This window comes from Ambystoma mexicanum, chromosome 10, assembly GCF_040938575.1.
Source record: "Ambystoma mexicanum isolate Mex_15411 chromosome 10, UKY_AmexF1_1, whole genome shotgun sequence".
Classification (NCBI taxonomy): Eukaryota; Metazoa; Chordata; class Amphibia; order Caudata; family Ambystomatidae; genus Ambystoma; species Ambystoma mexicanum.
Window position 1 is genome coordinate 770172376 of NC_090932.1, and position 24679 is coordinate 770197054.

Sequence of the window (24679 nt, forward strand, 5' to 3'; positions counted from 1 at the left end):
TCTGATACAATTTTCCATGCAGTGTTTTGAGCTCAGGAATACTGTGTGGGCCCTCCAGTCTATGTAGGGATTATGTGTAGTAAGCCAAGGTATGCCAAGTATGAGAGGAAAATGCACAGCATGTACTATGTCAAATGTGATGGTCTCCAAATGATGTTGTATCCAAATTATAATGGGAGTTGTATTTTGTACAACAGGTCCACTAGCTAATTATCTGCCAATGATAACTTCCACGGGTACAGGGGTCGATTTGGTAGATAACGTTTTTTTTGTTGTCACCCAAGTAGCATCCAAAAGAGACCTGCTGCTCCAGAGTCTATAAGACCCGGAACCTGGATGCATCATCGTCAGGCAGTTGTAGGGACACAGAGGACCAACAAGGAACTTAGACCCATTTTGGTTGAACAAATAGAAGCGAGTTCTAGTTGTTCGGGACTGATCGATTTCTCCCGGCTCCAAGTATCACCTAGGGCCTGCAAGTGAAGTTTTCCGGTTTATAGTCATAAAATCGAAAACAATAATGTCGAAAGTCATAATATAGAAAAGAAAAATGTCGAAAACAAAAAAGTCGATTTTTTTTTAATTACGTTTTCTTATCGAAATGGGGGGTTCCCTTTCAACCCCCCTTTTTTTAAAAAATGTTTTTGTTTTACCCATTTTTTTTATTCCCGGGCCCCCCAAAAAAATCTATAAATAAAAAAATAAAAAATGCAACTTTTTTTCCGCGACATTATTGTTTTCTATATTATGACTTTCGACATTATTCATTCGATATTTTGACTGCACACCAAGTTTTCCTTCTTCCTGGGAGGAGCAAGAGGACAGTTTCTGAGAAGATGTGAAGGGGAACCACAGTACATACATAAACCCTGTGTACCACGTAGAGTTCTTTCTTCAGGACTCAGTGGACCCCTAGCAGCACATATTTGCATGGGTTCTGTGGGCTCATGGAAAAGTTCATAGGTCGGTGATGATGGTAGTACTGGCTGGAGGTTTCCCATCCTTGCTTTCCTTCTTTCAACTTTGTGTTCCTGCAGGCAAAAATCTATTTGTACAACCAATTGGATGAAAGCCTCCAATGTAGGTGGTCTATGAACCCTGGACACTTCATCTTTTAACTCCTCGGAAAGGCCACGCCGATAAAGTGTCATACAGGCTTCGTTTGACCATGTGGCTTGATTAGCCAAATGGCGAAATCTGGTAGTATAGGCCAGGATATCCATTGTTCCTTGGTGGAAATCCCAAAGATATTCCTGTACAGTATAGGCTAGATCCGGTCTATCAAACATTATCTTAAAGGCATGTAGGAAGGCATCCAAGGAATTCAAAACTGGGTCATCATTTACCAATAGATGGGTGGCCCAAGCTAAAGCGCTTCTGGATAGGGGGTTACAGAGAAGCCCACTTTGGGCCGATCCATCTGGAATGAAGCTGGGGAAAGGTGAAATGCACTGTACAAGCATCCAAAATTCTTTGGTTCTCCATTAAATTTGTCCAGCATAGGAGCTGTACTTGATAGGAGAGGAACAGCATCTCTTAACTGTAATGCATGCCTTAAGACAAGATGTCACAAGTTGCTCCCCTTCTCACCTGTTTTTCCTTTCTTTTAACACTCTTGGACGTATCTTCCTTACAGTCCGGGACTTATATAAACCTGGACGCGGGTCTTCAGAGTCCAGCGTGAGGTTGCAGACTTCCAAACGGAAGCTTTCAGTATCCGGACGAGGAACCAGGATGCTGATGAGTCGGCTCGAAGGAGTCGGGCACTTAAGCCGAGCACGAGGGAATTCCAGGAGTAGTCCACGAAAACAGGTAAAGGGCAGGATTAAATGGGCACCAGCATGGAAAGAAGAAAATAGGGCAACAAGGAGAGCGCGAAGCGAACTTCGGAACGCACGTCTAGCTACACTAAGCAGTAGCGATGAGAGGCGCTGCACCGCGGAGGCGTGGCCTTTTTCTAGGAAGCTGAATGTAGTAAGAAAAGGCTGGAGTGCAGCGCTTCGGAAGCGCCGGCCATGTTGGTAGAACCGCAGAGTTAGCACCGCGGTGCATCATGGACCATGAAGTCCAAAAAGGCCGGGCTCGGCGGATCATGACAGAATGCCTCCGCCTAAGCCCGGCACCTCCGGGTTTGCCTGGGTGGATCCGATGATATCTTTGTAACAGACGAGGGCCATTCATGTTTGAGACTGGTCCCCAGGTGAACTCACTGGGAGGGTATCCCTTCCATTCAACCAGATACAGTTCGGGTGGAATGCACAAATGGTTTCAGCAAGGAAGTGTGGAATACTGGATGAATCCTTTTCCATGAATCCGGAAGCTGGAGCCAGTAGGCTACTCGATTAATGATTTCTTTTATGGAGAAGGGTCCATAATACTTAGGGGCCAATTTATTTGGTCGTAGATGTCGAGGAAGACGTTTGAGGACAACCAAACTTTGTCTCTGACTGTGTAAGGAGGACTTGGTCTTCTTTTGGTGTCTGCATCCTTTTGACATCTATCCTGGCCTTTTCCAGTCGTTCTTTGTCAGCTTTGTAGACATTGATTAACATTTCGATCCAAGAATCGACCGCAGGGACTGGGGTAGGATGAGGCAGGATGGATGGTAGAACTGAAGGATGAAATCCCTGGCTACAGAAGAACGGGCTGGTTTTGATGGCTGAATGATCCGAATTGTTGTAAGCGAACTCAGCTACAGGAATCAGAAGTGACCAATCACCCTGGACTTTAGTGGAAAAACAGCAAAGATACTGCTCTAGGGTCCGGTTGACGCGTTCTGTTTCTCCATTGTTTTGTGGGTGATATCCTGAAGACAACGCACGCTGAATTCCCAATATTTGACATAGTTGTTTCCAAAACTGGGATATGTATTGGGGGCCTCTGTCAGAGATTTTGGAAGGCAGTCCATGAAGTCTGAATATGTGTTCCAGGAAAATACCAGCCAATTCAGATGAAGATGGCAGCTTGAGCAAGGGTGTAAAGTGAGCCATGTGTGTGAACAGATCGATTGTACCCATTATGGTTGTGTATCCTCTGGAAGGGGGTAATTCTACGATAAAATCTGTGGCGATGATTTCCCAAGGTCGTGTTGGCATTGCTGGTTGGTGTAAGAGACCTGCTGGTCTTCTGTTATCATGTTTGTTCTGGTTGCAGACTGCACAGGATTGGACATAGGTTGTTCCATCGTCTTTCATCCATGGCCACCAGAACTGTCTTTGTAACAGAATGGAGGGTATCGTGACATAGGGCCTGATCACGACTTGGCCGTTACCGCCGGTGGTATTACCGCCAGCGGTAATAGCCCTACCGCCGAACTCCCCGGCGCTAATAGCGCCAAATCACAAGCTCGGCGGTAAAGTAATTCCCCATTGAGCCCATTCGGGAATGGCCCAATTTTCACGCTCTTACCGCCGGCGGATTTCCCGACGGCGGAAATAGCGCGAATTTTCGGCGGATTTCCCCCCCCAGCTCAGAGCTGGGATAAAATCCGCCGAAGCCCTGATTCGGCGGACCCTTATATCTGGCGGTATTAGCGCTATCGCCGAATTTAAGGGTTACCACTGAAGTCGTAATCAGGCCCATAGTCTTGTGATTCTTTGTCGGAGTTCCTGTGTGGGTATTGCCAGCCGGTTTTCCTTGAAAAGATACCCGTCTTTCTGCTGGAGGTTCCTAGGATTGTTACTTTCGTATTCTTCCCAGAGTTCGGAAGAAGGTGTCTTAGCACGAATGACCTCCAAGAGAGAATTAGCTTGGGCTACAATTACAGAGTCAGGAAACATCTTGGGAAAGGAGCGTGCTTTGAGAGGCTTGTAATCAGGACGTCTGGACAAGGCATCAGCTATGATGTTATGTGTTCCAGGAAAGTGAAGAATTTGAAACTGGTATTGGGCAAGAAAGAAGGCCTAGCGGGCCTGACGGCTGTTTCTGCATTCCAGGGATTGTAAGACTTGTAAGTTCCGATGGTCCGTATGAACCTGTACTGGGTGTTTGGCTCCCAGAAGGAGATGACGCCAGTCAGTGAAGGCTTGTCGGATGGCTAGCAACTCACTCTCCAGGACGGAATAATGAGTTTCACTGGGAGTCAAAGTACGGGATAGATAGGCAATGGGATGTTCCATCTTATCATCAAGTTCTTGTTTCAAGACTGCTCCGATGGCGTAGTAGGATGCATCATTCTCAACTAGGAAAGGTCGGTCTGTATCAGGTTGAGCTAGGATGGGAGCTCGAGTGAATTCCAATTTCAATCTTTGAAAGGCCGACTCCAGAGCTGAGGACCACTGAAACGGAGTGTCTTTCTTTAAAAGTGTTACAATAGGGTGCACAATGTCAGAAAACATGGGTATGAACTTCCTGTAAAATTTAGCAAGCCCCAGGAAGGATTGAATGTGTTTCACAGTAGTAGGAACAGGCCAAGACAGGATGGAATCATCCTTGGAAGGATCCATTCCGATACCTTTGGAGCTAAGAACAAACCCAAGGTAGTGAACGGTTGATACATGGAAAAGACATTTTTTAGGTTTGGCCAGGAGCTTATGTTCACGTAAACATTGTAAAACTGCCTTAACGTGTTCTTGGTGTTCCCGAGGTTCCTTGGAGTAAATCAGTATGTCGTCTAGGTATACAATGAGGAAAAGGAACAACCTGTCGGAAAAAAGCTGATCCATGAAACGTTGGAATACAGCAGGGGCATTAGCAAGACCAAAGGGCATTACCAGATACTCAAAGTGGCCAAAGGGAGTTCTGAATGCTGTTTTCCACTCATCGCCTTCTTTTATACGAATGAGATAGTAGGCACCCCTGAGATCAAGTTTAGTGAAGATGACAGCACCCCTCACTGCCGCCAGGATGTCCGAAATAAGAGGTAATGGGTAGCGGTCCTTGAGGGTGCATTGGTTGAGGCCATGGTAATCCAAACATGGTCTAAGCTCCTTGGAGTCTTTTTTAGGGACGAAGAAGAGTGAAGCACCAGCTGGGGACCTGGAAGGTCGAATAGTTCCATTTGTTAAATTGGTGTCCAAGTATTCTCTGAGGGCCCTTTTTTCCAGTTCAGACAAAATGAATATTCTTCCCAAGGGAATCACAGCTGAAGGCTCTGTATCAATGGCACAATCCTCAGGCCTGTGAGGTGGGAGAGATTGAACAATGGCTGTTGAAAACACATCTGAGTGTGTTTGGTAAGCTTGGGGAACCTGGATGATGTTGGAGACAGCTACTGAGGATTGCTGAGGTTCCTGGAGGTCTTCTGAAGGGCTTGGCAAGGTGGTAAGAGATAAACAATGGGACATGCAATGTTCAGAACAAAGAAACAAGGAACCTGCTGCCCAATTGATGCAGCGGTTGTGCTTCTGTAACCAAGGCATGCCCAAAACCAGGGGATAATGAGCCAATTAATGATGTCAAATTTGATAATTTCCTGATGATTGTTTATTGACAATAGTAAGTTCTTGGTTTGGTGGGTTATGGGTCCAGAAGACAAGGGTCTGCCGTCAACGGCTTCGACCGGTTGGACCACTTCCTTGGTTTCTCTTGGGATGTGATGTTTGACAACCCAATCATGATCTATGAAAATGCCCATGGCACCACAGTCCACTAAAGCCAGGATGGGGTAGGAATCCTCTTTGGAAAAGGATAGGATTGTTTGCAGGATCACAAGAGTGTTTTGTCCAGGAGATTTCAAGGAGGGAATAGATGAGGAGCAAACGTCTTTCTCCCGAAGCTGTGCTCCGCCTAGGTTCGGGAGCTGGCGTTTACTGAACGCCGAGGTGGCGCTGTAGGACATTCTCTTACAAGGTGTTTATCAGAGGCGCAATACATGCATAGCCCAGAGTTGATCCTACGGGTCCTTTCCTGGGGGGAAATAGGTCCTTGATGGCTCCTAATTGCATTGGTTCAGGTTCAGAGGGTTGAGTAAGGGTTGATTCTTTAGAACCAGGATAGTTTGTGGCTGGTTTAGGAGACATCGATTTAGTCTTCCTCTTCTCCGCCTTTCTTTCCTGGATCTGGAAATCAATCTGTCAAGAGAGAGATCCATGAGAGCTTGAATGGGGCTGGGGCCAGCTACTCTGGCTAATTCGTCCTTTATTTCCTCATTTAAACCTCTTCGAAAGAGGGTAAAGCTGGCTTCCGGGGACCAATCAGCCTCTTTGACTAACTGTTTGAAGCGTGTCACATACGTGAGCATGTCCTGGGTCCCTTGTTGGAATTCGAGCAATCTTTCCTGAGCACTGTATACGAGCTCAGGGCGATCAAACATGGCCTTGAGGGCTTCCACAAACCCATCGTAATCATCCAGGAGAGCATCGCCAGCATTGACTAAGGGAGTAGCCCAGGTTAAGGCATTGCCCGTGAGATGAGATATCATGAAGCCAACCTTAGTAAGGTTTGAAAGTGAAATGTACCAAACAGGAATCTAGGCACGTAGATTCTTTGATGATCCGTCATATTTGTCTACTACTCCCCCTAAAACGACACTTTCTTTGGCAGCAGAATCCTTGGACAAGACCAGCTGCTTTAATGCAGCATTCTCAGCCTTAAGGTTCTGAACTTCAGTGGTTAATTCTTGCATGCCTCTCATGAGGTCCATGACTGCAGCTTCCATATCTGTCTTTGTATCTGGTTTGAGGCTCAATCTGTCACAAGTTTCTCCCCTTCTCACCTGTTTTTCCTTTCTTGTGACACTCTTGGACATAATTTCCTTCTTCCTTACAGTCCGGAACTTATATAAACCTGGACGCGGGTCACTGGAGTCCAGCGTGAGGTTGCAGCCTTCCAAACGGAAGCGTTCAGTATCCGGACGAGGAACCAGGATACTGATGAGTCGGCTCGAAGGAGTCGGCACTTAACCCGAGCACGAGGGAATTCCAGGAGTAGTCCACGAAAACAGGTAAAGGGAAGGATTAAATGGGCACCAGGATGGAAAGAAGAAAATAGGGTAACAAGGAGAGCGTAACAAGGAGAGCACGAAGCGAACTTCGGAACGCATGTCTAGCTACACCAAGCAGTAGCGTTGAGACGTGCGGCGCCGCAAAGGCGTGGCTTTTTTCTAGGAAGCTGAACATAGTAAGAAAAGGCTGGAGTGCAGCGCTTCAGAAGCGCCTGGCATGTTGGTAGAACCGTAGAGTTAGCACCGCGGTACATCATGGACCATGAAGCCCAGAAAGGGCGGGCTCGGCGGATCATGACACAAGATTCCCGTCCTTTATGGTATGCATTTCTACCAAACTGTTCTGTACTGCTGAAAATAAGACCTGGATTTGGGCCATGTTAGGTTCAATAAGTGGGTGTTGCAAGCTTTTAGCCTTTTGCTTGCCTGACTTTTTGACAGCTGATTTTCGGTGATGAAGATAAGGTCTCTCCTCTACCAATGCCAGGAGTGTCTTAATTTTTAAAGACTGGCCTGGCAAGAGGGAAGGAAAAGACCCAAAGAAAAACTCCCGCCTGAGTAGAAAAAACCTTGGTACAGGGTTGTAGTCTGGACAAGGTGAGTTTTCCAGGATCAGCAATGTGGATATTCAATGTAGGTCAAGAGAATGTCAGTAACTCAACAATTACTGAAGTTTAAACAAGGCTATATCAGAGAGACTGGCTGGAGCAATAATCAGAGGGTAAGAGAGGGCCAGGAAAAGAAAGTCAGAGAACAAGGAGGCAACTGGAGCGGGAGCAAGGAAAGGCACGCAGCAAAGCAGTGATAGAAAGGAGCATTAGCGGCAACAATGAATTTGCAATGCATTGATTGCCTTTGGTTGTTTTGAAAGTCTGGACATGTGAGAGCTCCCCTCCCCCCCAAACGTAACCCTGCATGAGATAAACTACGTTCTGGCTTGGTTGGCAATTCCGGTTTGTTGGTTGGCAGGATATGGAAAGCTATTGACAATAGAAGTCGAAGGGCTTCCACTCCTTGTCTAAGCCCCAGTATGTATAACACAAAACAGACAGTAGTTACTTCATTAAAAATTAAATTATTCCTGGGTCTGAGTCCCTATAGATACCTCACTGGCCCTGTGTGTAAATATCTCATGTCCCCAAATGTGTGACACAACCATCCCTAGATTAGCGATGCTGTGCCGCCTACAAGGGGATGTACAGATACTGGCCCTTAACTCTCTCACTACTTTCCTCAAACAAATTAATAAGTGCACAGTAATTGGTGGTCGGTTCTCTTCTTTATTATCGCCGCCATCATAAATGTATCTTATAGATAATAAACTGTTTTGGTCATAATGACCTCCTTCAGCTTTTTAAGAATCTATCAGTTAGTACTGTTAGATGGGATTAAAAAATGATGTATAATTACTCGAGCCCTATGTTTTGAATATATATAGGATATCAGAGTTGTGTCATCGGCCTGTCAACTCTATAATAAGTCAACCGGTTTCAGCGGTATGGATAACTCACAGGAGATACTCCATTGTCATACTCCATTATGGTGGTGCAATTCCTCCTGAAGCGGAGGAACTGCCCAAACGGTAAATTCTCCTTGAGTGATCTCCGATGGAAGCTCGTATTTTCTAGAAGAGAATTTCTATCTGTAGGCTTCCGAAATACAGTGGTTTCAAGGGTATCTCCTGTTCTTTTGATTCTGAGATCGAGGAATGTGGCTTCGGTGTTACTCGCCTCATAGGTACATTTCAAAAATGGATCACGGCCATTCAGCCATGTGATAAACTCGTTTAGGGTGTTTATGTCACCATCAAAAAACATCAGAATATCGTCGATATATCGACACCAACTCACAATGTTTCCTACAAAGGAATTGTTTTCAGGATAAATGTGTTTTTCTTCAAAGGATGCCACATATAGGTTTAACCATCTAGTGGACACCTGTGAAGAAATCATAGTGCCATAGAGAATGCAAAATTCTCTGTCCTGAAGAAGGCGGCGAGTTATCCATACCGCTGAAACCGGTTGATTTATTATAGAGTTGACAGGCCGATGACCACAACTCCGATATCCTATATATATTTAAAACATAGGGGTTCGAGTAATTATACATCATTTTTTAATCCCATCTAACATACTAACTGATAGATTCTTAAAAAGCTTAAGGAGGTCATTATGACCAAAACTGTTTATTATCTATAAGACACATTTATGATGGCGGTGATAATAAAGAAGAGAACCGACCACCAATTAATGTGCACTTTAATAGTTTGTTTGAGGAAAGTAGTGAGAGAGTTAAGGGCCAGTATCTCTACATCCCCTTGTAGGCGGCACAGCATCGATAATCTAAGGATGGTTGTGTCACACATTTGGGGACATGAGATATTTACACACAGGGCCAGTGAGGTATCTATAGGGACTCAGACCCAGGAATCATTTAATTTGTAATGAAGTAACTACTGTCTGTTTTGGGATATGGAAAGCATCAAGTCATGATTGGCAAAAGCGTATTGTGGATGTGGTGCCATGTTGGGTTTAGATTACTGAACGACGTTGATCATGTAAGGACCAGGAGTGGTAGGACGTTCTAACAGATACAGAACATGGTGGTGGTGTTGTCCATGAATATCCTCACCACCTTCCCCTTCAGCGACGGCAGGAATGACCGGAGGTCTCATAAGACTGCCCAAAGTTCCAGGATGTTGATGTGAAGGGTCTTTTCATCAGACAGTTGCACGCCAGAGGCTTCTGGCGTGCAACTGTCTGGTGTGGGCTCCCCAACCTTCCAGGGAAGCAACCGTGGTGACTGTCTCCTGGTGCGGAGGTACTAGAAATGGAGCTCCTTGCATGAGGCGAGGGTGCACACTCCACCACTGGATTGCCATTGGAAGTCCCCATTGAGGGCGATCTTGTCCGTCCACGAGCCTGAGACCTGCAGCCACCTTGCATCCAGAAACTCCTGGAGAAGACTTATCTGTAGTCTGCAAAGAGGGACGAGGCTGATGCAAAAGGCCATCATGCCTAACAGCAACTTGACGACCTGCACTGTAGCCGACAGCGCAGACAACAGGCGCAGTACCATCCCCATGCCCAACACCCTTTCTCCCGAGGGGGATGCCAGACAAGCGACCATGTTGAGCGTTCAGCGATGGCTCCAAGCTGTACTTCGGATAATTTATGGAGAATCCTAGATCCGTCAGCAGATGTACGGCCCCTGACGTGTGTTGGCCCGCCAGGGCATGGGAGTGGGATCAGACGAGCCAATCGTCCAGGTAGGGGTAGACGTGGATGCCCTCAAGGCGAAGATGCACAGCCACCGGAGCCAAACACTTCGTAAATACTCTTGTGGCCAATTTCAGGCTGAAGGGGAGCACCTTCAACTGATAGTGCCATCCCTGGACCACGCACTGCAGCAACTTGCAGTGCTTCCAGTGGATGGGGACGTGAAAGTTAGGCATCTTCCAGATCCAGCGACACCAGGAAGCCGCCTTATTACAGTTGGCCGAGCACGTACTGCAACGTGACCATCCTGAACTTTTGCGACTTCAAGTACTTGTTGAGGTGCCTTAATAGCAGGATCGGCCTCCAATCTCCTGACTTCTTTTGGACTAGAAAGTATCTGCAGTATGCTCCGGAGGCTCTGGGGGAGGGTCTCATTCGCCCCCTTCTTTAACATGGCGTGAACCTCTTGTAGCATCTGTGCCACGTGCTGTTCTTATCGAGCAACAGGAGGACACCTGCGTTGGAACTCCAACGTGTGCCCTTGCTTGAGAACATCCTGCACCCATCTGTCTGTGGGGATGCTCTTCCACCCATTGAAGAACCTCGCCAGCTGCCCCCCCCTGGCATGTACAAGTGGGGCCCAAGTCCACTGCCGGTTCAGGCATGCTTCAGCGCTGGCACCCTGGCCTGCGGGCAGTGCTGACGTTCTCCGCTGCCGTATGCTTGTGAGCAGCCTCTGTATGCCTCTTTAGTCGTGGTGAGGGAAGGTTGCTGGTAAGGGGTGGAATACCCTTTGGAGGACCTGTCGAACTTCCCTCTCGAGGAACGAAAGGGCGACAACCGGCGCTGTTGTAGTGTCCCCATATAACCTGTTGTCTCTATGTCAGTCTTGATAGTTTGTATAGACTCGTCGACGGTCTTGCCAAAAAAGTTTTATCCATCAAATGGCATGTCCACAATGTTGGACTGAACGTCGGTCGGAAGTTGGTGACCTTCAAACATCCTTGCAGACGAAGAGACACTACCTTGCCTATTTGGCAGAACCCTGTGTCCACGATGTCCACCAGCACAATAATGGCGTGGTCCGCCTTCCCCTCCTGGAACAGGGCCTCAAATTTCTTTTCTTCATAAAGGAAGTCCAGAATAGGGCCCAATTTATAACTATTCCCGGTCATAGAGGGACAGAATGGCCAGGGTATTAGAGGCCTTAATGGTGGCGGCTTCAGTATAAATTACTCTCTTACACATCACGTCCAGTTTCTTCCCCTCTTGTTCAGGTGGCACCATGGATGAAGACTGGTTCGTTGAGCACTTCCAGGCTGCATCAGAGACCACTGAGGTGGGAGAAGGCTGGGACCTCAAGCACTTGCACTTCTTCTCAAGTCTATCTCGCTTGGGCAGAGCAGTGCTCAGACTCTTCATCAGAGCCAAGCCCTCTTCCCAGATTTCATCTAGCAAGGGGCTGGACAAGATGGTATTTCGCCTGGAGTTGCAGCATTGATACAGGAATCCCTCCTTCTAAGTCTCCTCAGGCACCAGGTGAAAGAGGTCCGAGGCCCTGGACATCATGGCATGAAAGGAGCCAACCTCATCCGTGGAGAGGCCCTGCGGGACTCATTTGTGCCCACTGGTTCCCTTGTCAGCTGGTACGAAGTCATCAGCCTCGTCTGTGTCCATCGCCGTAGTAGCCGTACCTGTGCTCATGTCTGTGTGTGGTGCCGGCTCCACAGGTGGAGTCAAATCATGATCTGGAGGTGGGGGGGCAGGTGTCAGTTGACTCCTCGGGCCAGCTGGGTCCTTCGACTTATGTTTGCGCTGTGGCGGGCTTGCGGCCGGAGGCCTTCGAGGGATCTGAGATAGAGAATGTCTCAGGATAGCCTCTGCTGGATTGCTGACAAAAGTGTGTGCAGCGTCATCAGAATGTCCAATGACATGTCCCATGGCTGAGGAGTGAAAGGAGCAGGTGGCATAGGGTCTGGGCTGGGGCACCTCTTCTGGCACAGGGGAGAACAGGTCTCACCCCATGGAGACCTCCCAACAGACACGTTACCACAACCTCTTTCATGGTCCCAATAATAGTCCTCGGGTCAATTATCGCTCCCTTCATTGGAGCTCATATATATCTGCACTAGTTCTTCTGGAGTGACTTGAGGCCCTGCACCCTTCTTAGGATCCATAGGTGGGATCCTATTCTTTTCCTTCTCCAGAGACTTCTGGAGTGGAGTGGCAAGGGTAGTCCCCATGCTTGTGACGCCAGATGCCTTAGGCGGCGCTGCTGCAGCTACTTCATGCCACAGCGGTAGGGACACTCGAGGAGTGGCCGCCGCCGTGAAAGTGCACACCACCTTCATGGCCAGGCCCATCTTCGATGAAGACGTGACGATCGTCAATGGGGTGGTAGCAGCAACCTTTGTTTACGGGGTCGTGATCGTTGACAATGAAGTTGTTTTGGGAGGCTGAGCAGCCGATGGGGTCATATACCTGGACGATGGCTTCGCCGAAGGTGGCAGTGAGGGGCCACCTTTAGATCTCTCCTTTGTCGACTTGTCTGCCGATGGTAAGCAAAGCTTTGAAGGAGTCAGGGACTTTCTCTTAGAGGGCAGCACCCCTCACAGGCAGGCATCGGATTGGAAGTAGTTGGTGACGGCCACTGCGTCCTCCCCAAGCTGGGACCCCCAGATGTGGCAAACCCAGTTGGAGAGGCGAGGCCAAGCCTGTGTTACTAATCTTGACTCGTGAACTGAAACAATAAAGACAAGAAAGGAATGCACACAGCAGGTGAGTTGGCGAGACATGAAAGGCCAGTTTGTGTTCAGGAAAGATTGAAAGTTCAACAATATATCTTACGATTGAAGGCTGCACGTGTGGATGAGACGCGAAGGAAGGCAGATGTGTGCAGAACTTTTAATTACCGATAACTGTGAAGCCAGCGATACAGAGTAGCAGAGTGGTCCAGTGAAAGGAAGTAGCCCACTGGAAAGTCTCTGCGAAAGGTGAATTGTTTTTGTGATCAAGCGACAAAGTGAATGAACATGAAAAAGGTGTTTTCAAGGATAACCCTGACCAAAGGGGAAGTAAACAAGGTGAATGTTGAACTTTTGTGCTTGTAATACTGAACTACCCAGACCAAGAGATACTGGGGCAAATAACACAAGGGTCTAAGTAAAAGGGAAAGTCGAAGTGGTCCTGCGGAGGTGCATAGCAAAAGCCTTGCACATTTGAAAGTCTTCGACATCAGGAAAAGGTCCAAGCCTAACTGAGAGAGACAGAAAGTATGATAAAATAGGGGAAGGGAACCCCTAAAGAATGTGGATTAAGCTTGGGGAAGGGAACCCCGGAAAGTGATGTGATTGAAAGGTCTGAGCCCGGCAGAGGGAGACCTACGTGAACATTTTGCTTCGAAAGGTCCGAGCCCGATCAAGGTGGACCTGTGTAACCTTTTGTTGAACTGTGAAAGAACTTTTGAAAGCCAGAATAAGTGAATTTAACGTGGAAGGCCAAGCGGGCCTCGATCCACGTTTTGAACTGCCTTTGTTTTGAGAACCCGAGCCAGAGTGTGTCATCCTGTGTACAGGGACCGCCTTACTCCGTACTGCCTAACGTGGGAAGGAGAGCTGACTCAGCCACATTGATTCTGTATGTTATGACAATGATTTTCCTTTGCATACATATTCCACTTTACACACGTTTTGTATAAGAGATAGGGCAGGCATTAGGTTTTGTTAGTATAGGCCATCTTTGATTTGACAGAGACGGACTAGGAATGCATTTTGTTTATTATTTGATGGTAGAGACGGCTCCCATCCTAGTTATAGGGCAAATTAGGAGTTTTTCCAAACCCCGAATATTGAATAAAGGTTTTGAAATTGAATCTATGGTGTCAGTGTCATACTTGCCATACCATGCCTCCCTTACATACCCGATTCATTCATACAGGTTGCTAGGTAACATTTCTCTCTATCCTCTACTAATTCACACTGGCAAGCCTGGATAATACTCATGGATGTGCTTTAAAGCAGTTTTTCTGGTAGTTTAGAAGTGTTAGTTCCAGTATGTCACAGCAATTTGCGTTCTCTCAGGGAAAAATCACCATCAGAGAAAGTTACAAGCTATCAAAGGCTGTTTGAGCAATTTACTTTGAATAAACTGAATCACAGCCATTAACACAATGTGTGTGTTTCTAGAAAAATTACCTAATTTATCAGAAAATCCTTTGGCTGGAGGAATATCCTAAACCATCCACAATTTGTAATCTGCAGTATGTGGGCCTTTTTAGGCTATATTGGCTATGGGTACAAGTCCGCTATCTGAACCTTCACTGAATGTTACTTGATTCATGTGGATTCACATCAGACCCGAATATGCAACCATCACTGCCCTGTGGTGCAGAATCCAAATGGAAAACAAATAAAGCCGATTGTTGCACACGCAAACGTGAGGCATGATGCACGCATGCATTTTGAAACCAAGGTGTACCACAATGTGCAATCTCTGCTGATGTTGGAAGTTACCATATGGAACACAATGATTTTATAATGTATTCAATATGAATTGTAATGTGCAACTTGTTGCATACCACAAATGGGCAGTGCCTTGGTATCCAGTTGTAAATAACGCTTCCAAATCCACAAATTTAAATAAAATGATCCATTCTATAGATAATATTGAAGCAGAAGGCACAAACAAGAAAAGTAGAAGCACACCCTATTTTCTTTTTTTATTTATTTCTGAGGTAAAATAAATATTTCAGGATTCTAAAGGCCATGCCTATTTTACAAACGTTCAACATTATTAATTTGGGTGTTTACTTATGAGAGACTGTCAAAAATATGGTCTCAATAAAAAGAGAAGTTAAGGATAAATGCTACAACATTGGGGTGGTGGGTAGAAATGTCAGCGCCAAAACGCTTAATAAAAATGTACGAAATAAAAATCATCAAAGAAAAACATTGTGACTTGACATAAAATAAAAGTGGACTTAAGTATGCAACATGAAATGTTTTCTATAGCTGCCTCTGCAAATTACATGCTCTGAAACAACACCACGATTGCATCACGTTGTAGGTAACGTTCAAAAGGGAAAGTAAGCCATTCATTCTTACAACATTTCACTAGCCCTAATTCTGTGTATAAAATAAATTAAAATACATTTGTTTTAAACTATACATTTTCACATTTGTGGCTAAGCTAAAGAAAAGTTTAAAATGACCATGATTCTGTGGGTCTCATTGTACATTTGGCTGTAGTGGTAAAACACCCACCATTTCATTAAGCTGGATGTTTCACAACTCTGGGAGAGTTTGTTATGAAACACTGAATTTGTCAAACTGCCTGCTTTTGTGTGGAGAAAGTTCCTCCACATAAAAGTACTACTGGAAGAGATATTACCACATGCAGTAATATAGTATTTTCCCCTGGAGTTGTATGGGGCTCCGAAATGGGCAATACGTGAAGGGCCAGCATGACTCAGGATCATACAGTCCCTTCCACTAGTGACTGCGGCAACTGGATTCCTAAGAAAATATCACTAAAATTGCAAGGAGGCCCTGTATCATTTACTAAAATCTTTAGGGAGATATAGTGTGATATGTTATGTGAATAAGCCTTTGGTGATGATGTGTGCATATGTACAAAGGTTGATTATATAAATATACATGCATTTTAAAAATTTTACTTTTTAGGTCTTCATGCGTGCAAATAATTCCCTGGCTAGCAGACTTTAAAAAGCAACAAAGTATGTACAAACAAACAAAGAATCATAGAATATATTTACAGAAATTTGAACAGGAAGAACACATTAACTTAAAGGAAGACTAAATCACCAGCTTGGAAATGCATTCTGAATAATTTACAAGCCAGCCAAGAATTGAACTTCATCATAACAAGTGTTCTTGCTTGAACAAAAGTGTGTGCAAACAAACTGGAATATTTATTTTCATAAAGTTTATAGTCGTAGTAGGAAATATATCTCGGGCTTGTCGGCAGTGCAGGAATTGGTCTGCAGTGCCGAATAATCTGTGCAAAATTGATCTTTATATCTATAATGAAGTGAAGTACATGAACCTTCTGGTACACCTCGACCTTCAAGGCTCTCCCCATTAAAATCATTTAAGTACCCAGCTATGTACGAGCCAGTAGAATGTCTGTTTGCAGGATGTGGAGACGCAGCTGGTTTGTTACGAAGGACTACTCCGGAGACACCAGAGTTCAAAAGTTTTTGCTTGTTGGCTTCTTGTCTTTCCCTGGCACGACTAGCAATATTGCGCACCCTGCTTTGACTTCTGGTTGACAGTTTTCTCACCAGTGGCTTGGGGATATCATTGTCAATTTGCTGAGAATAAAAAGATGGACAGCCGTCTTCTTGATCAAAAGAGACAAGCTTTCGCAGTTGTTCTGTAAGTGGGTCAGAAGACTGCGTTAAACTCATTGTACAAGAGTCAGTCATTTCGCTTCCAATGCCAGAAGAAAGAAAACTTCTACTTATGCGCTTGTATTTACTCTCAAAATTGCAAGAAATATCCTCTGATGTCAAATCCCCAAGGCTTTTTGATTTGCATGGGCTAGGTTGCTTTCCTACTGCAGAAGAATGAAAAGGTAAAGACTTTTTTGGTTTGGGGGTATTTCTATTACATAATCTGCTTTTTCGGAAGACATGCAATGAATCATTTGGGTTTTGAACAGTTTGCAGATCATGGTCATCCAAAAAGTCAACATATTGAAAGAACTGCTGAGGACTTCTGTGTTTGACTGGAGTCCTGAAGTTTTCCAAGTTGTCAAGTAGATAATTTTGGTCATCTTCATTTGATACAATGTTTTGCATGCCATTATTATAACAGTAAGGTGATCCCACACTATGCCCTGTTTTCAAAGGAGAGGCAATTTGACTCACTTCCTCAATTTTATACTCTGTCATAGTTAATAGGTCTTGAGACTCTCCATCAAGATCAACTAAGCTACTTCCTACCGAATTAATATAAGGGCCCAGTCTATCGGTTTCTGCACTAGGGCTACAATTGTCTAGTGTATCCCAGCTCGATAGCCATTTCTTTCCTTTCTTCGTTTGTAATATCTGAGGGGATGGTGAGATCTGTAGTGCGCAGTCTAATTTATGGACACCCATTTCATTTTCCCTTTCATAGTCAAGTGTTGGTGAAAGAAAATCCTCATGTGTAATTGTGTACACAGAATGCTCAGTTGTTTCAGGACAAGAGAATACAGTAGTATTGGCAGCTGAGTATATAGACGATTGCACAGGATAGACACCACTAAACGATGGATTTTTAGGTGTGTTTAGACCAAGTGCAAATTTCTGTGAATGCCCAGACATCAGTGTCTGGCAGCTGTTTCCGTGAAGGCTTGAAACAAAAGTTAAATCAGTTTTATCATCCGTGGTATCAAAGAGCTTAATTAACGCAGAAACTGAATGGCCCATATCACTTTCATTCGATGAGGAGATCTCATTGATAAGGTTAGAAATTTCGCTGTCATGGATTGGTTCAGTTGAGTGCAAAACAAGGTTGTCAGCATTGATTGTGGAATGTGCATCAATAGTAGAAAGAGATAAAGTCATAACACAATCTTTAGCTTCATGACAAAATAAATTGGTAGCCATTGATTCTCTCTGAACAGTGTTGTCCTCTGCCATGTTATCCTTCTCCTCACATCTTTTCATTTCCAGATTTTGATTTTCTTCCACGGACTCAAGATCTTCAGCTTCAATGGACAATCGACTTTTAAGACATACTTGGTTATGAGCTTCAATGGGTATTCTACATGCAAGGTCTAAAATATCCATGTTTTCATGTACAAACAACTCCTTAGTAGTCACCACATTCATGTCATCCCGATTTGTAGGTTTTTGGGACAGAGATGTAGAAAGCCAACATTTTGATTTTTCCTCATGTGTGATAAAAATAGGTTCTTCATTAGTTGGCATTTTGCTGCTCTTCAATTCACTGCTTTCTGTTAAATCAAATAAATAGCACATTAATTATATTGCTGATTATCTGCATACAACATAGCCTCGACCGCACAAACAAATGTATAATGTCAAACTGGTAATGTTGTGATGAGACAAAAATATTGTGGGGATATGCAGGTCTGGTTATTATAGGTGGGTTGATATGAATAAATGAGAAGATACATTTGTAGGCATTCCATTGAAGTGTCCACTAAATGTCAATTACATCACATCTGTGATGTAATACTTGTTACAAATGCCAAGGTGGTACCATGCTCAGTGATTAAAGTTTACCTTCTGTAGTTTCCTATTCAGATTTGAACTATAAAGAAGCATGGTAACAAAAACAAAACAAACAGCTTTTTAACATACTCAAAGATCTAATAACATGTACAGTTATGAGCGTGCAAGAGTTGGCATTAGATCATTCAACACCAAGAATAAACCATGCTAGTTATGTAGTGCCAGTGTCAGTGCTAACAATGTTAGATAACAAGAAATATTTCTAAACAGTTAAAAACACAAACAAGGATATTTTCAATTCTTTGAGAAAGCTTTAAGCATGGTATTTTTTAAGAAACAATCCAGCTTAAAACCCCATCAAACAAGCTACTTGCATAGTCATATGATTAGTGTATTTAGGCTTAACGTTGCCCATAGAAAAGGGTTATCATATTTCTTCTAGTACAGACAAAATAACACACATCATCAGTGGCATAGAAAGAATGGAGTCGGAAATGGCTCTATAGAAATGCAAAAGTGTGAAGGGTGTATAGTGTTGCTGTTACTCTGCACAAGTGAGGGGGAAATAGTGGATGTGTGAGAGGGTTTGCAAGATAATGAAGGCATGGATAAAAACAAATGTCTAAGTACAGAGTGTTGATTATTAAGTGAGTTTCATAGATGAGGCATGTGCCAGTAAATGGAGGGTTTATATTAGCTGGCAGATACTGAGGCGCTTATTCACAGATAATTTTCCAGTGGGGGTGTTGCCTTTATAAAACGTGTCTGTGAATAAGGCCCTTAGAGTTGGAGTAACTGAACAAAAATGAATCCTGAGAATGTGTGACTGTTGGTATGATGAAATATAATGAGAACCGGGTGAAAGTGTGAAGGTGGACAAATAGTTGGCTAAGCTATATTTCTAAACTTAAAATAATTAAACTGGGTGACAGTGGGAGTACGTGAGGGGGGAAGTAATGGTGAGGGTTTTGGTGAGAGATAGTGTTGATGTGTGATGGGAATAAACATGAGTTGCAGGTCTGGGTCCACTATTGGTGATTGTTGGGGTGAGTGATGATAAAAAGAGGTGGACAGATTGATGTGGTTGAATGAGGTGCCTCAGTAAAGGTGAATGAATTGTAATAGGTTCTGAGGTTAAGTGATAAAAGTGTGCATAGATAAGGGGACTACTGATAATCAGGAAGGTTATATAAGTATGGACGAGTGGTAGTGTTGGGAGCAAGCAGGGCCAGCATCAGTGTTTAACTGCTTACTTATGACGCATAATTATTGTACAGTGGGCTCAACCTTTGGCCATGTAAAAGTCTACTCACACAACAAATGTGTCAGGCCAGCTGTATTCTCAGATTATGTGTTGGGTTGTATGTATAAATGTGTTGTTGTTTGCAAAATGTCACACTCTCCTTACCAAAGTATTTGTTCAGCCCACTTAGAGATAAATGGCCCAACTAGAGTAAGTCATCTGAGATGATAAGAGAATCATATTTTGTATAAAACAATGAGATTACAAATACGTTACCTGGTGTGTTGTCTTTTCCTTTAGCATCTTTAACTATTTCCAATGTAGGAGTAGTCAACCCAGCAAGAATTTTGTCAACTGGCATGGAAGCAGGGCGTGCTTGTAAACTCCTAGCAGTTCGCCTTATGACTACATCTTTTTCTCTTGTGCCAGTTGTCTCAGACACAAGATCTTTGAAATCTGAAGTTTCCTGAAAACCCATCTTGGTCTTCTTTCTTCCCTTTGCTGGTGCACTTGCTGAGCGTCGGAGTAGTCGATCACCTATTGATCGCTTGCGAACACAGTGGCCACTGCTTTCTAGAGAACTATGCTTTGTACTTTTATTGAAGAGTCCTTTGAGGCCTATGAACTGTCTATTCTGAAAAGAGAAATAGAGCAAAACAAATTCATTCCAAATGCAGAACTAGAACCATACCATCTATTACTGGGAAGAATAAAAATACAAGTACTGCACAGCACACTACGAACTGTTGGTCTTCCACAAGCTCATGCATGTATGTTCTCCTTGCTAATAAGAAAGCCAGTCCATGTTATAATTGATAACACTTACCAAATGTTTCTCATCAGAGTCAAAGAAATATTACAAAGGATCGGTTGCTGCAAGTATTAACAAGGAGTGTATGGGCATGGTTTAATCAAAACAATATTTAATTTATTCACACTTTAAGTGGCAAATGGAGTGATATGACACTTGCAGGTCATGCGAGTGGCGACCAATTAACACAGCAGTGCCTAGCAAGTACATGCTGATGAGACTACCTTTGTGGCTCCTAGAAAATGCAAAATAGTATAACTGGGATTGAGGATTAAAGGACTCCACTGAAATGGAAAGAAATTTATATTTTTAGCGAATGCATTCATAACTAAACTATTGACTGGTAATTCAAGGACATGCTATTTTAAAAAACATTACATAACGGTTTTGTTTCTAAAAAATGATCCCAATATCCAGGGGAAAATATCGACTGAAAAATATCCCCTGAAAAATAAATGTGATAATTATCAGAATGTACAAAAATGTTAACTGATAAATTGAGATTTTGATTGGTGAGGGTTGACCCATCAACTGCTATCCCCTGTGGCTGGGTAGTATGAATCACGCTCATTGATTTTTATTTAAGTGGAGTTCGGTAAAAATTGCATTCACATTCAAAAAAAGATAGTGAGATATTTTCTCAGTCAATATTTTCACATAGTGCATTATGCTAGAAATAATGTATTCTTATAATAAAAGCACTAACCAGCTGAAGAAGGGGAAAGCGACTTTGCAATAACCAAGAGGATATATACTCTAACAATGCAATACATCATTCGTTTTCACAATAAAAGGCATCATTGTCATGATAGATTCTCATTAATAAGACGATATTTTAGGTATGAACACTATGCTCTCTAATTGTCCACTCTTAGACAAAAAACTGTTCTAAACTGCCTTCTTCTCTAGTATCACAGCACCTACAACTTAGCTCTTCATTAACATGCATACAATTTACATTCTAAAAGTAAACTATAATACTCTGAATCCTGGAGACCTAGGCATTCATTTTTAGATCTACACGGATACTTCCCAAACAAGCAATAGTAACACATGTATCAATATGAGTCTATTAGCACCAGCAGAGTAGCGCATGCGTTGAAGTCTATACACTATAGTACTATACAGGAACAAGTGTTCTTATAGTGCGACGGGTAAAACTATTTGACTAAAAAACTCATTGACAAATCGTTGGAATTTTGATACTGTGAAAATAATACAGTTGTAAAAAATGTCAAATTTACACTGAAATAATATTAAACACAGTTTCCTTAAAATACAGGTTTGCTGAATCCATTAATCCATTACAACCGTGCAATGTGAGATAAGACTGTACAATTTTCAGTTTTCCACCCACCTTTCCATAGATCTCGTTGATTGTAATGTGGACAAATATTGATGCTTCGGTCAGTCCTTCCAAGTACACATGTCGATAACCTAATCCAATGAGAAAGCAACTTTAGTCCATTAGTTGGAAAATGCCTACCACAATAAATGTCCACTGACCTCTATGGTGGTATTAGTTATCACAGTACTTTTCTTCCAATTGTGGTTATATCAGTGACAGCTGGTGAAGTTTTGAAATGGAGGGGCATAAACGTATCTGTCTAAAAAGCTGCAGTGACCATGCTGAGCATGGTAGCTGAACCAAAAAATGGGCATTCAGTAGGGAAGGGTGAATGGTTTCAAAAACGAGTTAAAATGATGCATTGTACATCAAATTGGGTAAAAGCTCACACAGTTTGCAATCAGTTTTGTATGGAAGCAAATGAAAAGAACAATAGATGCAAGTCATCAACAGTGCACAGGACCATTTCACGGCACATTTTCATTATGCCTTTACCCAAAACATATGCCAGTATATAAAACCTTTTCATACTGGCTGTGCCCGTTCCTGTCATGCATTCTGCACCAATATATGCCAGTATTAACATAGGACTCCCCCCAGACAGTACCAAATAATCACACTTATGTTTGCTTTTACCAAATGTACAAGCCATGACACACAAACAATATATGGCTAGACTGGAGCCACCAACATAAGCCAGTCTAGCCACGTAATAAAACTCATCATGTTGCCTTACCCTTGATGTCAAGTAAAAAGTGACGAATGCCATGCCTCAGTAAAAATTGTCATGCCATGTTAAGAAAGTAAATGCAGACTGTCACTACTATTGTAGGTCAGTCTAGTGACTTACGCTTGCTTTTCCCTTGATGCACCATCAAAAATGCCACATTAGGAAGGTATAAGAAAATTACACTAGTAGTGCCAGTTTCATATACTTTCTTAATGTGGCATTGCCTTTTTTACGTGGCATCAAGGGTAAATCAAACATGACAAGTGATATTGCCTGGCTAGACTGAATGTAGGCCAGTGATACCACATTTCATGTTTGCTGTAAACTTGATGCACAGTACATGTGCACCAAGGGTAAATCAAACATGACAAGTGATATTGCCTGGCTAGACTGAATGTAGGCCAGTGATACCACATTTCATGTTTGCTGTAAACTTGATGCACAGTACTTGTGCACCAAGGGTAAATCAAACATGACAAGTGATATTGCCTGGCTAGACTGAATGTAGGCCAGTGACACCACATTTCATGTTTGCTGTAAACTTGATGCACAGTACATGTGCATCAAGGGTAAATCAAACATAATTGTACCACGTGCTAGACTGCCCTCTATAAAATTTAGTCCAGTCTAGCACATAATAACAATGATCAAGTTTACTTTAGCCATGATGCAAAGTAACTGTGCATCAAGGGTAAAACTGTGATAAGTGGTATTACCTGGCTAGACTAGCCTACACTGAATGTAGGCCAGTAACAACACTTATGTTTGCTTTACCCTTGATGCACAGAACTGTGCATCAAGAATAAAGAAAAGGTATGTGATATTACATGGCTAGACTAGCCTACATTCAATGTAGGCCAGTCAAGCCACGAAAAACACTTATCAAGCTTGCTTTACCATTGATGCACAGTAACTGTGCACCAAGGACAAAGCAAAGCTAATTGTTATTACATGGCTATTCAATGTAGGCCAGTCTAGCCATGTAATAACACATCACTTACTATTTTTGCTTTTTTCCACACACAGCAAGAGTAAAGCAAAACGAATGCCATGCCTCTCCCATGGGTTTAGTGGCCTGCTAATTTACAGATAAGGGCTGACATGCAACCACTTTCACCGGTGCATTCACTCATCATTCATACAACTCCTTGCATGCACGCAATCCATATATAGACATTACATAAAACACTTACCTGCATGCACCCTACACACCCACCTGGAGCCACCACAGACAGGTCAGGTGCCCCCCTCCTCTCCACAACATAAACATGCTGACTGACAGAAGAGAACGTCTCTACTCTCAGTCAGCATGTCTTCGCTGATAGTGCAATAATGAGAGGCAAAAGGGACAGTCTTCCGCTGATCCCATTATTATGCACTACATATGTTGTGGAACCAAAAAGGCTCTGCAATGACCAGCACATAGCATGTGACGCACTGCTGCTCAGAGGGAGGCAGCACACAGTGTCCCCTGTGCAAATAAAGCACAGGGGGGCGTGTGCTGCCTGCCTCTCCGAGTAGGGGCGGCCTGCCCCTCAGGCGAGTGGGCAGCGCCCTCCACCCATAGTAGCAGGCCCTCACTAGTTTATATTGTATAAAATCCTGGCATAGCTCACCTTTAGTAACTTAATAATGTTACGTTTGTTTCAAATTGCACAAGCCGTAAAATGCATAAACAGATATAAGTGAACAAGGCATAATGTAATTAAGCATTCTATTAATTTAATTTTACATGAAGTTGAAAACCCACTTGATCACAAAGTGCTTCTTGCAACCAATATCAATCAGCAAAATATTATTTTTAAAGCCTTCATAATTTATGGGTCCTACAAACAGCATGATTTACCCTATGTATTGGAGTGATTTGCCAAGAGCACCCAACCCCTTAAATACAACCACCATGACAATCTCTAGAAGACACATATCACCTTTGGAGCTGCCAACTAGTCTCCTTAATACAAAGCAGATTCTCAAAACATTATCATTAATATCCAGCAAAGGGGTCTAGAAAGGTTATTTGCGGTAAAATATCACCCTTCCTAGCATGATTTATCTTTTATACAACATAGGATTTGAAAAAAAAGAAAGGAGTAGGGGAATGATTAATGATAGAAGCTATTGAACATAGGTTATTCCAATAGGACATGTGTTGCCCTTTCATATATGGTTCAAGACCTACCTTCCAATGTATTGTTTGTCCAGAATGGTACATGTGATGCCATGTATTGGGAAACCGAGAATCT

At 43.4% G+C, this 24679-nt stretch overlaps 1 protein-coding gene across 6 annotated transcripts in view; it reads right to left on the minus strand.

Annotated features, from left to right (window-relative positions):
• Window positions 1–14793: 14793 nt before the first annotated feature.
• The window catches only part of PLCH1 (phospholipase C eta 1), a 1334702-nt gene continuing 1324816 nt past the window's right edge, over window positions 14794–24679 (minus strand). For 4 of the 6 annotated variants that reach the window (XM_069618420.1, XM_069618421.1, XM_069618423.1 and 1 more), the window contains 4 exons: window positions 21716–21795; window positions 20583–20642; window positions 19824–20181; window positions 14794–18063 (listed from right to left, as the gene is read on the minus strand). In XM_069618420.1, the coding sequence (XP_069474521.1) occupies window positions 16046–18063; window positions 19824–20181; window positions 20583–20642; window positions 21716–21795 (2516 nt within the window). In that variant the 3' untranslated portion in view covers window positions 14794–16045. The remainder of the gene's footprint in view (window positions 18064–19823; window positions 20182–20582; window positions 20643–21715; window positions 21796–24679) is intronic. The other 2 variants (XM_069618424.1, XM_069618422.1) reach the window with 1 other exon arrangement.